The 16,360-nt window shown below is 37.6% G+C and overlaps 1 protein-coding gene across 1 annotated transcript; it reads left to right on the top strand.

Annotated features, from left to right (window-relative positions):
* The first annotated feature begins 482 nt into the window (after positions 1-482).
* On the top strand, positions 483-15,628 carry fbln7 (fibulin 7). The gene is made up of 8 exons (XM_077495609.1): positions 483-827; positions 1,565-1,727; positions 3,118-3,294; positions 6,788-6,913; positions 7,900-8,037; positions 9,983-10,120; positions 10,458-10,596; positions 14,945-15,628. Exons 1-8 carry the CDS (start codon positions 753-755, stop codon positions 15,315-15,317), a joined length of 1,329 nt encoding a protein of 442 aa, XP_077351735.1. The 5' UTR covers positions 483-752; the 3' UTR covers positions 15,318-15,628.
* The last annotated feature ends 732 nt before the right edge of the window (positions 15,629-16,360 follow it).

The raw sequence follows: 16,360 nt of genomic DNA, 5'->3' as shown, positions 1-16,360 counted from the left end.
TCCCTAAGTTGATTGCAGTGACAAAGTTTGATTTTCGTATTGTTTTTATTTTGTATTTCTTTTTAATTCACAATTACGAATGTGTACGTGAACGCGAAGACGCGCCCTATTTTTTTAGACGAGCTCGGCTGCAGGCACTTGCGCATTACACTTTGACCACTAAGTGTCGCTGTAAACCTCCAAACGACGTGAATCGCATTGTATCGCAAGCATCAGTCGGGTTGTAAGCCCCAAACCAGCCGGAAAATCTAATAATTAAATAGAAACTAGTAATGAACCTTTTTTTTATTATTTAACTTTTCAGAATACACAGATATAATTGGTCCTACTGGGGTAATACCGAATACCAACTCTAAGCTCTCATCAGATGTCATCATCACACACAAAACCTTAACGTTAAAATTACAAAATATATATTACGTTATATACGAAACACCTCCAAAGTTATTAACTAATCATATGAATGTATGTCCATGCCGTAAGAATGCTAGAAAGTGAAGATTGTAGCCAACATTAGTGGGAGGGATTCTTGCAGCAGCAGGCGCAGGCGACGTGTAGAACTCAAGAGACCAAACTTTCCAGGAGCACCGATCCATCTTAGACACCTGATGAGCATCCCACTAAAACATTCCGAGTCCAACTGAAGGACGCTTGTTATAATTGTCATAAACCTAACTGTTGGGTGCCGTAGGGTCTGCCTAAAAGAAGAACTTTTTTTTTTGTTTTTTTTTTTTTACTGGACTTGTGGAGATATGGGGCTGTCATTTTGGTGCAGGTGTTTGCTTTTGCTGTGTTTGACAGCTGTTCATGGTCGTGCCGCAGTTCAGGTAAGGATAGATTTATCTGTTGTCTGTCATGATGTTTGGAAGTATTGGTTTAGAGCATCTTTTTGTGTGTGTGTACACATTTGTGAAATCATACAAGTGACAGTGACAGGCAAAATTAGGTTTGCTGCAGCATCTGGATGGAAGATTGGGAGTCCTCATGTCTTGTCAGCTGGAGGCATTTCCCCTTAGGAATTTGAAGCAAAGCATTACCAACTGCACATTTCAAAACTATGTGCATAATGATTTTTTTTTAATGTCTGAGAGCTATAGTTGCTGTTGTAGCAAGCCCCCCTCCTTACAAATAGGAGTAAAGGAATTCAAGGTATGCCGCTCCTGAGAAATTGCTTCAATGAGCATGTGATTAATAAACCTTGCAGGAAGGATTAAATGCAACTTTGTACTGACTTGGCATCTTATTTTTGCTCAACTAACTGTGGCATCCATGCATTCACCTTTGATTTTGGTCATTCAGGATCACCCAATAAGCTTAAACTGTCCTGCTGCCATGTAAAATATACAAAGGAACAGCATTTGGACTCATGTCGTACAGACATCTGCCAGACAGATTTTGTCTTGCTGAGTTTTGGTTGCACTTAGAAAAGGAATAGTTTGCATTTGTATATCTTTTATCTGATTGAAAATAGTGGATTATGTTGAATACAAGGCATTTTTGTGTCAATTACAAACATAAATAACGCACATTTCCCTCAATATATAATCGCTCGCTCGTTCCACAGACTTGCATGGATAAACATCAAGTTGTTGGGGTGCTGCGACAGATGGAGAAGTTTCTGAAAGGCCAGGAGCTTCGATTCACAGAGGGCTTCCGAATCATGAAGTCAAAACTGGCAACTCTACAAAATTCGGTCTCAAAGTTACCTCAAGCAGACCAGTCAGCAGGTTAGTAATAAACCGTCACATCATCATCATCATCAAATCATCTCTAATTGTAGTTTGTAAAATCTGTAGAACTGTACTGTGCAATTATGACATTTTGGTTATGAAAAGGGCAAAATATTAGAAATATCTGGGGACCATATAGGTTCAAACAGGGTTATTATTATTCCAGGCCTTCTCATAGACTTTATAGTGAAATTTCACCAAGGACACCCTCATGATCCAAATGCCAATTAGACATAGGAACATTAAACAAATTCTAGTTCAAATTAATTGCAATATTTATCGATTGTCGCAAGCTAATGAATATTGTTTGCACTAAGAACATGACTCTGAACAGAGAGTAACTAGTTTACAAAAGCAGTCGTATTGCCAACTTGGGGTTTTACCGCTACATTTAGCGTTCTATTTGTCTTTTCAAAAGCATCTAGCAAGTTTATTTCCACATATGAAACAGATATGGAACATTTTTTTCAGTATAAATCACATTGGAAGGCACAGTCATGTTAAAGCTTTTAGTTAGCCCAAATTTAAACCAGAAATGAGTAATTGATTACAACATTATAGCATATAAATAAAAGCAAATGTGAATGTTGCATCTGTTTTCAGCAATTTGTCAACACTATCAAGGGAACTCTTAAAACAAAGTCGACATTCGGTTAGAGTCATTTGATGTGCAAATGGCGCAATAGACATTCTGTGTTGTGCTAAAATGAAAATAAATCATAGTATAGAAAAGGTGCCTAACAATACGGAATACACATTACAGTACATCATGATGTATGATGCATTCATTATTTTGTCGGCTATGATAGCAGATGCCTGCTATTGTGGGAAGTTCAAGGTCATCTGTCACTACGGTGGGATTGATCTCTGCATAGTTTTTAACCGAATGCCAAAATTAAAAAGGAAAATTGTTGAAATAAGGTAGGTAAAATGTTGTTTTAGATTCAAGCATTCACAATTTGAAATGTAAACACAAAAACAAAAGCTTTATGCCTTCCCTTCCTTTTTTTGTGCACACATTTTTCTCATGTGGCGTGATTCCTGATTCATGAAGCTTATCCTGTTCATCTGGAAAACATTGAACTGCAAAATTGGTCTCAAGACACAAAAGAACAAAACTCCGAGTTGTTATTAAACTCTTTCTCGCAATCTTCGGTGGAGGAAGCATAAATGTGCCATAAAAGTAAAAAAATTGGAGTCCATTTCTAATGTTTTGTAATGTTGATGCTGTATATTATGAAGGCATTCAACTTTCCAGTCTGCTGCTAATGATGCGTTTGAGACTGGCCAGTGACACGTGTACTGTATATCCTCAGGCAGAGAATGCCAGATGATGTTGGGAGCCTTGTTGTTCTCCACGTGTGATCGGCCTTCTTCTGCTTTTCAGCCCCCGCCACCTGTCGGCCCCTGGAAGAATTGGAGCACGGGACAAAGTTTGGATCCAAACATGTGGCCGGACATGAGGTGCATTTTGCTTGCTCGCAGGGCTACCACCTCGTGGGCTCGGCAACACGCGTGTGCCAGGATAATGGCACCTGGAGCGGAGTGGACGCCGTCTGTAAAGGTGAGCCCGACCGGTGCAAAATTTTTCATCAGTGCTACTGGGGAACTACATAGGACCGCATATTTTCTAACCAGATAAAGGGGGGGGGGGGGATGCTATTTTAAATATGGACAAAATAATGTCTATGTGCAAAATATGTGATTTCATTTTTGATAAGAACATTTTTCAATGCATGCATAAATGATCCGCAATTCCTAACAAATAACAAGAGATTTGAAGCAAATAACAAAACAACCACATACTCTATTTTTGTCACCAGTGGGGGGGGGGAATCAAGGATGGCAAATAATCATTTTGTTCATGTTTTTCAAAGAACAAGAACTCACTCAAAATTTTAAAATTAGTGAGGTAGTATGTTTGTACTGCACATCATTCAAAATTGGCATAAAATACTCATGTTATACAAGACCCAGTGTAAACAAGACTAAGACATGTCTGCCATCTAGTGGTGAATGATAATATTACAACTTAAAACCTCAGTCGTACATAGTTCGACACCCACGTCTTCGTTTCTTTCTTTCTTTTTTTTTTCTTTTTTTTTTTTTAACCAATACTTTTTTCATTTTGGATGTTATCCCTTTTTTCCTGGTATTTTTTCTCAATTTCCCCTCATTTATCTTGGAAAACATTATATATATATATATATATATATATATATATATATATATATATATATATATATAGAGAGAGAGAGAGAGAGAGAGAGAGAGAGAGAGAGAGAGAGAGAGAGAGAGAGAGAGAGAGAGAGAGAGAGAGAAAACAAAACAATGTTGTTGTTTTTCTCTATGGGAGAATGCAATAAAGTTCAATTTCAAAGTGCCATTCAATTACAGTTCTGAATTCAATTCAGTGTATTTCTTTATCAGTTATATTTCTTTATTTTAAAACTTAGAAAGTCATGTGAATGAACCGTTTCACTATCAGGGATCATCATTTCAGTTCAGTCGTCATTGTTGTGGATAATGATCACACATGAAACAGCTGTGCGAGTTGGAAGCTCATTCATTTAATGAGAAGCACAGTTTATATATCTTCACAAGTGATATGATAGGCATCTTATCAAATGCACAAGGATCACATCAACCCGAGCAATAGACAGGAATCACCCTCGAGCCTACCGCAGTCACCTTTGAACCGAACATCTCTCGTACCACTCATACCACAATGGTTAATCATATCCTTGTCTCAGTGGGCCCAAGTTGAGCATTCATTCTTTCTTTCATATTATTCACGTTATTTATATTTCAAATTAAATTCTATTCAATACAGATTGCAACTCCTATGACGGTTTTACTTCAAATACATTTCACACTCAAATTCTTTTTCTGCAATACAGACTTAGATTCCTAATCCTAATAAAATCCCTTTTCTATTTTATTCTATTCTATTCTATTCTATTCTACTATATTCTATTCTATTCTATTCTATTCTATTTAAGATTAAATTCAAATTTGCAACTTTATTCGTCCACAGTCGTGTGTAAAGAAAAACACTGCACAGATCAACCCAAAAAATCCAGAATACAGAGAAGCTTGGACCTCTTTTACATTCTGCTAAATGGCCCGTGGTATCTCATGTCCGAGAACACTACAAGCCACCTTTATTTCATTCCACTGTGGGTTGGATTCCCCAGCCATCTTTGTGCTGCTCCTGAATAACAGATTGTTGATGACTGTAAGAAACCATTCCACTCGTCTCCTCCTCTTACTATCTTGCTCATGTTTCTTGACAATGGTGTCCCGGCTCCCGCTAGATAAGAACCCGAAATGATATCCCTACTCTAGTCTGATAGCGCGGAAGTATGCTAAGCATGCTGTTCATAGCCCCATCGGACTGCAGTGGCAACACTTTTCCTCCACAGAAATCCCAATTTTTTTCCAACGTGTTTCTTGACATTCACTTTTAGAGTAACTTTATGGCACAACCCTACAGTGGTACCTCTGTTCGTGTTTATTTGGCATACCTGGCATCAGCATTCTAATTATAGCAACATTTAACAAACAATATTGACACAGTGTGGAAAAAAAACTTGAATTTAAATAAATGAGTTTAAAAATATCCAGCAGAGTGAAGTGGGCTCTTTAATGTTTAGCCCATATGGAGGCCACCAGACAAGCCAAACAAAATATTAAATGAGTTGGTTGTCATCCACTATTCTGGCTTCATTGCTCAGTTTTGAACATTCTTAGAATTTGCAGAGCGCCAGACAGTGATAAATACAGTATCTTGATTTGATACTTGCACAGGAGTGTTAAAAAAATCTGATCATATTTGCACGTAACCTCCTGACTGTCAGCAATTCAAATTTGTCCTCTGTAGTGGGACTAACCTGAATATCTCCCACCCAGTGCATACGTGAATTAACTCCATTAGGACATTCAGAGCTTTCCAATGATACCAAATGTGTAGGGCTTTGCTACCTTTGATTGCATCATAAAAGAAAATGGCTTCCCTCAGTGCAAGCACTTTTTAGGGAAGAGAAAAAGTAAGTGTATAACACTTTTTATTGAACAAATTTAGGCTTTAAATGTTGTTAGCATGTTTTCTATAAGACTCTTAAGAACACATTCAAGTACTGTTTGAATTATTTTAACTGTATTTGAGCCTCGCATTTAAGTTTTAAAAAATGTCCTCTGTAGTGGACACATCATTAAAAAAAAATAAAAAAAAAATAAAAAATTTTTTTTTGTTTTTCAAAAATTTATTTTGCAGTATTCCAGTTACTTCACAAAGATTGGAGAATATCAAAATAAACATGATTGGACAATATTTTTTTTTCCTGGTAGTCAGGAGGACATGTTACTTTGAGGTAAAAGTACTACCCATTAAAAAGTGGTAATTCTTAATTGGTCAAGGCATTTTTTGCCCACATCCCTATGACAAAGAATATTTTTATGGTGACTGCTCTGTGATTGGCTGGCGACCAGTTCACCGTGTACCTCACCTCTCGCCCAAAGTCAGCTGCGATAGGTTCCAGCACAAGCGGTACAGAGAATGGATTTTATAGGGATCTGTCTAATTTAGTTCTTTGTAGCTCATGTCCATGTGTATTTATCCCCCCTTTTTACAGCCTTATTATTATCTTGTCATTTTCTTGTCTGCGGTGCTTCAGCTGATGTAGTTTTTGCACGTTTAAGCGGAAAGAATCACGTGTCAGGAGAATTCACCAATATGGACGAGTCCATTTGTCGACAGTGATGTGGCTAGACAGTTTAAAAGTCAATGCTCAAAGAACTTTGAGTTTGAAAGTAACAAAATAGTCAGTGTTTCCATCATATCAAACGTTCAAGTTTGCTGTTTTTAAGATTTCATTTTGGAATATTGGACCCGGCACTAAGTGGTGGAAATTAAGGACTTTTTGTTCTGTTGTTTTTGTTGCTGGACCATAGCTGTTTGCAACATAACGGCGTAGAATTTTAGCTGTTGGGATATTATCGATCAGGGTAGAAAAATACTTCATATTTGTGTTGACTTCTGTCTCCTGTGACTTCAGACATCAGCGAATGTGCAAGTAACCCCTGCCAGAACGGCGGTACCTGCATAGAAGGTGTCAATCAGTACAGATGCACCTGCTCACAGAGCTGGAGTGGCTCTCACTGCCAGCACCACACTCAGACCGGTAGGTCACTCTAAATCAGGGGTGTCCAAACTACGGCCCGGGGGCCATTTGCGGCTCGCCGTCCATTTTTCAGTGGCCCGCGACATATGCTAAAAATGGCATTTGACTCAGTTCAAATAAAATAAAATAAAAACAAAAATGTTTGCAGATGGTCAAAGTAATAAGGGAGGGTGTTGAAAAACACCGGTGCTATTAAGGGTTATTTTAGTTCACTAAAACTAACGAAGAAATTAAAATTCAAAAAACAATTTCGTTAAGGAAATAAAATAAAAACAAAGAGGCTTTTTAAAAAAAAGAAAACTAACTAAAACTACATTTTATGTTTACAAAACTAACTAAAATAAAACTAACTATAATTATAGCAAAAATGTCCTTCGTTTTAGTCTTTGGTAATGAATTTAATGCATGAGCCTTTGGGGATGATTTTAAATGTGATTTTTAGTAGATTTATTTTGATATAAACCGGAATCGCGCCCATGGTGTTTTTTAAATATTGTGCACAATACTACACATTAAAAAAATAAAATACAAATAAAACTAATACTGAAACTAACTAAACTAAAACTAAGAAAAAAACATTTATTAAAGAACTAAAACTAATAATTAAAAAAAAAAAAAAAAACAAACAAACCTAACAGAACCACCGTGGAAACTAATTAAAACTAACTAAATTTAAAAAAAAAACTAAACCCAAAACAAAATAAAAACTCAAATGAAAAATTCCAAAACTATAATAACCCGACTGCCATATTACAAATAAATTGGTTCATATACTGTAGCATTTTTTCTAAATATGCAAAAGCACAAATAAATTATTTGTACAATTTAGGACTAAACACAATTTCTCTTCATAACAGTTGTGGCCCTTGCATCCTTCTGATTTTCTCTATGTGGCTCTCAAATGAAAAAGTTTGGAAACCCCTGCTCTAAATCAATCACAACTGCTCTTTGTTAACCACACAATTATTCGGTGTTCTTTATTGCAGCTCCTCCTGAGTGGAGCGTAATGAACGACCCGGCATTCAGTCGAAAACCTCGCTGTGCCCAAGTGAACCGGGCCCAACACTGCAGCTGTGACGCCGGCTTCCACATGAGTGGCACCTCTGACAACAGCATCTGCCAAGGTGAACTCTTGTTGAGTGTCATGTGTCACTTCATGACTGGTGAGATTGTGCTGACAAGACAAGGCCAGCATAGCAACTGTGCCCCAGCATGAAATTTTCACCAATTGCACTTGTTGATCTGTAAACAGCTGAATCTTCTACTACTAATCAGTGGAGGCCAGTCTGTAACAAACAAAATAATCCTCTCGAGAGGTCACGAGCTGATTAGCATCCATTTAGGTCACAGTTCAGGTGCTTTTAGGATGTGCAGTAATTATGTGAATGGTAAGAAAAAAGCAATCACGGTAACGTTGACATGAATGTTATTATGAACAAATCTAAAGTATTTAGCTATTATGCATTATTAGCATCAACATACAGCACTTACTAAACTTCTAGTCCAGTACTCTGAAGTAATCTCTGTCGGGGCATATTTGCACACTTTCTGGAATATCCGTAGTTAATAATTTCCTAATTATTTTAATTCCTATGATTCTGAGTGAGAGCTGTATAATGGAGTAGAGGTTAACACGTTTGCCTCACAGTCAGTTGCCTCCCACATTCCTAACAGCAGGTTAGGCTAGGTCAGGGTTCAGCAACCTTTACTGTCAAAAGAGCCATTTTATGCCAAATGAATAACAAAAAAATCTGTCTGCAGCTGCAAAACTTCATGTGATGAAGGACACAGTGTATTAGTGTTTGTCTAATGTACTGAGGGCCCAAGAGCTACCGGTAATTGGAGATGCACCATAACACAAAAATATGCAGCATCCAATACTTTGACTTTAATTTGCTTCTACCTTACGTCGGTAAATTTCTGCCTCTATTCTTCCTTTTTTGGACATGTTATGGCTATTTTGTGACCTTTTTTCCACCTTTTTTTCCTACCAATTTTCTGAATTTTTGGGAAATTTGTGGATATTTTATTGTAATTTTCAGGATTTCTTCTTTTGTTTTTGGATATGTTATAGTTACTTTTTGAATGTTTTCTTTTCTGTCTGTATTTTTTATTAATTTTTTATTTTTGTTGACTTTTTGGGCAGTTCTTAAAATATGTTATGGTAATTTTCTGTCTTTCTTTTGTTTTTGGACATTTTATGTTAATTTTTGAACACTTTCTTTTCTGCCTTCTTAATTTAATTTTCTAATATTTTTGGCAGTTTCACTGTTATTTTATAATAAATCTCCTCTTTCCTTTCCATTTTGGACATTTTGTGGTCACTTTTGGGAAATTCTTAGGTGATTTAAAAAAAATAATTAAAAAAAATAAACGTTTTCATCTAGTTTTCTTCTCATTTTTTTCTGACAACTTAAAAATTTGGACACTGACATTTCTTTTGAATATTTAATTATTTATTTGTAATCTAAATTTATTTGAAAAAATACTAATTACTATTTTTTTAAGAGTTCCACAGGAAGCTAAAGACTCAAATGCTTCAGACCCCTGGGCTAGGTTCATAAAAGAATCTAACTTGTCCATAGTTCTGGCTCACAAATGACCCTAATGGGGACAAGTTGCTATAGAAAATGTATAGATAGGGTAGTAATAGAAATTGAAACTACCTCTAATTTTATAATGTTACAACATTTGTACATTACATGCGTTGCTCCTCAACTGAATTTGGCATTCAAGAATGATGACGACAATCTTGTTATATTGTCATCGCAATTTCAATGCTATTTTTGTCATTTTGTCAATACATTTTGTTTTTGTCTCAGAGATTGAGTCCGCTATTTTTTGTTGTTGGTTGAGTTATATTTTGAAATAAGTAGATTCATGTGTATCTTTCTAATGTGAGGAATACCAAGGCAACCCGGTAGACAGAAACAGTCTTCCCATATGTTTGTTCCAGAATGTGATTTTAATATGGTGAATTTCCTCCATCCATCCCAAACATTCCTGCAGTCCTGTGTACAACAGCCCTGCAAAGGTCCTGAGATGCCTGCCTTTTCCTGTTTTTAACAGATGTCAACGAGTGTGAAGTCTACCGTCTGGACCAGGGAGGGACGTTATGCGTCCATGAATGTGTCAACGTCCCGGGTTCATACCACTGCTCCTGTCCCAGTGGCTATAAGTTGCTCCCAGATGGGCGGAGCTGTGAGGGTGAGTGACAGGAGGGCACGGGGGACAAAGGCCCATTCACGAGGCTTCACCAGCTGCAGATCTGACTGGGAGTGTAGGACCAAAAAGGGGGTTGGTTACCTGTGATTTACCATGGTGCCAAACTTCTAGATTCTTCTCATGATCACTTTTTTGGAGCAAAATGTTAGTCCTGGAATGAATGACCTCACAATTTCCCAGCAGAAAGGATCTTTAGGACATGAAGCATTTATGTGAGACTGACCCGAAAAACCAAATAAACAAGTGGAACCCAGACTGCGGACGGTCTGGCTGCCGGCCCCTCACTCTACTTACATGCCACTGCTGTTTTGTCTTCCAGATGTGGACGAATGTTTAAACCAGCAGCACAACTGTAGCCGAGGAACAACATGTATCAACACTGGGGGAGGCTTTCAGTGCGTCAACCCAGACTGTCCCCGTTCCCATGGCAACATCACCTATGTCAAAACATCGCCCCTGTACGTGTACCTTTTTAACTTTTTTTTTTTTTTTTTTGCTCGTGGGTCATTCCACCTCAGTTCACCCAATGAGTGAAACCCTATTTTGATTTTTTTTTTTTTTTTTTTTTTTTTTTTAAGATTTTGCTGATATTTGGGCTGGAGGTATATCATAGCATGGAAAGAAGTCAAAGTCAATTTACTAATTTCATCCTGATTGGATCATTGGTTTCTAAGCTTTATTTTTTATTTTTTATTTTTGGTACTTTTTGTTTTTATGGAATGCAAATCTTCGTTTTTGCATGAGCATAAGTTTAACAATTTCCTTTGTCTTATATTTTGACCTTGAAATGAACAATAAGTGACACGCCCAACCTCACAAGTATAGTACACACTAAATTCTGTAGAGTAAATTTGACTCTATTGAGAGTGGGACCGAATACACAAAATTTCAGAGTAATATTTACACTTGGAAGAGAGTAAAATTAAAAAATAAACGTCACTCAAGGGTAGAGGAACAAACTCATGACCTTCAGCTTGGGAGACAGCCGAGCTACTCCCTGAGCTACACAGCTTCTGCTGTCAGTATATTGCTCGTGTCAGCTGGAATCTTCGTAAGTCCAAACAAACTAGGAGGGGCATAGCTCAGGCAGTAGTGTGGCAGTCTCCCAAGCTGAAGTTTGTGAGTTCATTCCTCAACCCTTGAGTAACTTTATTTTTATTTTTTTTTTCAATTCTTTATTTTACTCTTTTCCAAAGTGTAATTATTACTCTAAATCTGAGTCTTATTTGGTCCCACTATAAATAGAACCAAATTTTCTCTACAGAATTTACTGTGTACAAAAAATGTAGCCCTAATATATATACACTCCTCTAGTTGGTGTTAGTTGGTGCTCATGCTTTAAAGAGAAAGGCTAGTACAATGGAAATAGATTACATTTCCACTGCACCTTTAATCCAGTGTCTTGTAGAGGAGTCAAAAAGTATCATAAGTGTTTCATGAAGCTTCATGAAGCTTTGCAAAAATAGTGAGGAAAAAAAATGAACTGCAATATCTCAGAAACCCATCCATCCATCCATCCATCCATCCATCCATCCATCCATCCATCCATCCATCCATCCATCCATCCATCCATCCATTCATTCTCTTAAACGCTTGCTCCTCACAAGGGTCGCGGGGGTGCTAGAGCCTATCCCAGCTGGCTTCGGGCAGTAGGGGCGGTACACCCTGAACTGGTTGCCAGCCAATTGCAGTATCTCAGAAACCGTTGATCAGACACACACTAAATTTCATTTAATTTGGAAGGGGTGTGGTTTCAAAAATGCCATTTTTATGGGTGATCTGAGGTGGAATCAACTGTCCTGGTCCTGTTTTATCTTCCGTGTTTCAGCAGCATTCAATGGGGTCGGAATGTAGTACTGCTAAATGAGAATTGGTTCCTGCGGGAGATTTTGATTAATAGCAGGAAAAAATAGAGTAAAGTGTTAAGGTTTCATTCGGAATTATTTATTACCCTCAAATCATGTCCAAATTCCCTTTGTAAATCAGGTCTGAATGTGGAGATTAGCTCAAGAAGAAGGTAATAGTTAGGTCGAAGAGAATGATAGATTTCATTCATGTTGGCTCACTATTACTTTTGGTCAATACTACTTGTAGTTTTAAAAGGCTGGAGCTAAGATGTACAATGCAATGAAATTCATCATAGACTGCTGAGATGCTTTATGTATTTGTATGTGCAAGTTTTCTACTTGTGATAGTTTTCATCACCGTCTAAAAACTCAGCATAACACAGGAATGCAAACTGCCCTAAATCAACCATGAAAATAGCTTTCCCCTTCCTCTCATCAAGTTAGGGATGAAGGTTAAATGAGGTCATCCGTAACCTAGAAACATTATTGCGACAAATACCACACTTATCATGATAAAGGCAGCGTTTTCGATGAACTTTTGAATGGGATATGGGACATTACCTTGTGCGAGTGTACCGAATGTTGTGACTGCAGAGTGTATTTCATCATTATTAACCTTGGAGTGCAACTCAAAGGAGGATGACAAGATGATTGTACGCACACACACAGAAGCCACATGAGAAGCCCAAAACTACAAAAATAAGATTTGTGGTTAAAGCTGTATAATAGTGAGGCAAACCATATGTGACAAGCGCATGCATACTCAGCAGAACAGCAGCGCCAAACATTATTTTCTCTTTAATGTCGTCCAGTTGCTGAGAAACATTACATTGTCGCTGTCAAGCCAAGCTGGCTTGTCTGAAGGACTGAAACATAGCACTGTGTGCTCTTACTGAACCAGCAGTGTGGTCGAACAGAGATGCCAGCAGAGGAGATGACTGAAGCTTTTGGCAGACATTAACACGGACAAAGCACAGCATTGCTTAGCACTGCAGCTTAGCCCAATCAGATACTCCATTCCAAAATGTACAGTCTCAACAGACTAAAAATAAATAAATCTACCTTTACAAAAAATAATGCAATGACAGAGAGGTGTTGTTTCAAAGATATGCATACCATTACATGTCATTGTAGTTTGCAGGTGTGTAAAACTGCACTACACAGAAATATGTGTCAGTATGACGCAGGTTTTTCCCATACTGGAGCTCATCAGATGCAGCTGTACCTAATGAAGTGTCCAGTGAGCGTATAATTTATGTTGGATGTCATTGTTGATTCTGCATAACCGCATGTTCATTTTCCACACATTCCAAGTGATACCAACTGAAGGAAGCAATCATCTTAAAAGGAAACTGAAAATGACACACATTTCCCAAAATTTGCCAGATTTTAGTGCTGCAAGTATTTGTAGCCACAATGTAATTGTAACTTTCCTATGAAAAACACACATTTTCAAATGTGTACAAAACACAAAGAAATGTGATTTCTGTTGCCTTTCAGTTAAAAGCACAACCATAACAAAAAAAACTTTAATTTGATAGTGATGTGATGGAACTGATTTGGAATTTTGAAATGTTTGTACACATGTTAATCCACATTCACTTTAAAATGTACTTGAAACTTGCACTAAATGTAGCTGTGAACTCACTAGCTCTATTCTACACCATAAAGGGAACAGTGGCTTGCCACTAAGGTGATTACAGTAGTCTATAATATTAAAAGTGGCAAAAATTACTGAATATTAAAATGTAAAAAATATTAAATAAAATTAAATTAAATTAAAACTAAAGGTGAAGTCAACCTTAAACATTTCATGACAATAATATGTCATAGTTGACCTCACTAGTCCAAACATGACATTCTGATTAATATTGCATTTGTTTAATATGAGTTTTGAAGCAAAATCCAGCCTTTTTTGTCCATCTCAGGGGGCGGCCATTTTGCCACTTGCTGTCGACTGAAGATGACATCACAGTTCAGGCAACGACCAATCACAGCTCACCTGTTTTCAGAAGCTGCGCTGTGATTGGTTATCACTTGACAGCAAGTGGCAAAATGGCCGCCTTCCGATATTGATAAAAACTGCTGGATTTTGCTGCTTAATTCATATTCCACTAATGAAATATTAGCCAGAATACCGACTAGTGAGACTGCTTAGCACATATTATTGTCAAGAATTTATTTTGGGTTGATTTATCCTTTAAAGAGATACTTCACTTATTTAGCCCATTATAGTAATAAAAAGTTAATATTTTGTCTATAATTAATTTGATACTTTCATTATTTTTCATGTACAATTAGTACCTTTAAAAACACATTTTGCAACTTGCTGTTGACTGAAAATGACATCACAAGGGCTCAGGTAACCAATCACAGATCACCTGATTTCTAGGTTTGGTCATGTGACATTCACAAGCTGAGCTGTGATTGGTTACCTGAGCCCTTGTGACGTCATTTTCAGTCAACAGCAAGTTGCAAAATGTGTTTTGTGAAAATGTCACTATTAATTTGCAGCTAATTGCATTTACTGTATGTGCAGCATAACAGCTAAATGCAACTTCCCCATGTTTGCTTTGAATTCTGTGCTCCGCTAATTGACCCGGGTCTGCAGACCTCACAGCCTTACTGGGTTTATATTCAATCAGCATTTATTTTATTGTATTTAAGACCAAAACCTAAACTGTTTATATTAAGGGCAGATGACACCAAAAACAATACAACTACAGTATTTTGATTAGTTCATTTATATATAATAAACTTTTCATACTTCAAGCATTCTTTATTAAATATGAACAGCATAATGGGAAAAGAAAGAAAAACGTTCGGGTAAAAACAGTTCCTTTGGTTCCTGAGTGTGAATGTCACACTCTCAGAGGTTAAGGTTCATGTAAAGGCCCTTCAAATATGAAATAAAACACTTTCATGTGCGTGTAACGTGATGTGTTTGTGTCTTGTGCAGTCAGTGTGAGAGGAATCCCTGCCCCATGGAAAGCCGCTCCTGCCACCTCGCTCCCAAAACCGTCTCTTTCCACTACCTTTCGCTCCCCTCCAACGTCCAGACGCCCGCCACCCTTTTCCGTATGGCCACCGCCGGGGCCCCCGGGCGCGCCGGGCCCGACAGCCTGCGCTTTGGCATTGTGGGAGGAAACTCGCGGGGCACCTTTGTCATGCAGCGCTCAGACAGACAAACCGGCGAGCTGATACTGGTCCAGCAGCTGCGCGGGCCGCAGGAGATCAACGTGGACGTGGACATGTCGGAATACGCCGACCGCACCTTTCAAGCAAAGCATGTGGCCAGAGTCCACGTGCTGGTGTCGCCCTACAACTTCTGAGGAGGAGGCGTAATTGATCGTACTGACCACCTTCATTCAATTGCGGCTGGTCGCATGTTTCACTTTAAGATTTTCCAGAGAAAGTAAGCCAACAATTGTGCAGATGTACTATTAATATTATAAATGATAGAAAAATATGGCAGCACTAGAATGTCACTCAATGGCAAAGCACAGACCTCCACAGGGGCCAAATTGCCCTGTTTTGAGTCACCAAAGATTCCCATAGCCTTGCATGGTTTGCTGTCTTAAAGGGATACTTGACTCATTGAGCCGTTTTCAGCAGTAAAAAGTTAATATTTTGTCTAATTAATGTGGTAACTTCATTATTTTTCATGTACAATTAATACCTTTAAAAAGTGATTTTTCTACTTGCTATCCACTGATGATGACATCACCTGTGCTGAGGAAATAGGTAACAACAAATCATGGCTCAGTTTATTGACCAAAACCAGAAAACAGGTGAGCCATGATTGGCCGTTACCTACTTCCTCAGCACAGGTGATGTCATCATCAGTCGACAGCAAGTAGAAAAATCACTTTTTAAAGGTATTAATTGTAAATTAAAAATAAAATTCTGGACAAAATATGAACTTTTCACTGCTGAAAATTGTTGAATGAGTCAAGTATCCCTATAAGACGGAGAAAAAAATTGGAAAACATACCCTGAATTTGAATGCATCAAATATGATGATAGAGGTGCAAGAAGGAATCATTTTTCTAGTTGATTTTTCAAAACTTACAGGACACTTTCAGTGGGAAGATTGATTTGTGAAAATACTCATTTGGACTAGCAGGACACTTTCCATGGCACTCAATGCAAATTATTTGTTATCAAGTGGAACATTTGGATGATTCTTCCTTCAAATAAACAAAATTGACGTATAATCCGACAATATACATCAATAATCATGGCAAAAGATGTATATGATAAATAGAACCCATAGGCATAAAAAAATAGGATTACAGAGGATTATATTCAATCATTTTCAACAAGTGCTTAAAAACTGTTGTTCTTTCAAATTGACACCGTCTCAAACTAGTGT

The sequence above is a fragment of the Festucalex cinctus genome, chromosome 14 (genome assembly GCF_051991245.1).
Source record: "Festucalex cinctus isolate MCC-2025b chromosome 14, RoL_Fcin_1.0, whole genome shotgun sequence".
In the NCBI taxonomy this organism is placed as follows: Eukaryota; Metazoa; Chordata; class Actinopteri; order Syngnathiformes; family Syngnathidae; genus Festucalex; species Festucalex cinctus.
This window is presented reverse-complemented; position numbering and strand designations above follow the sequence as displayed.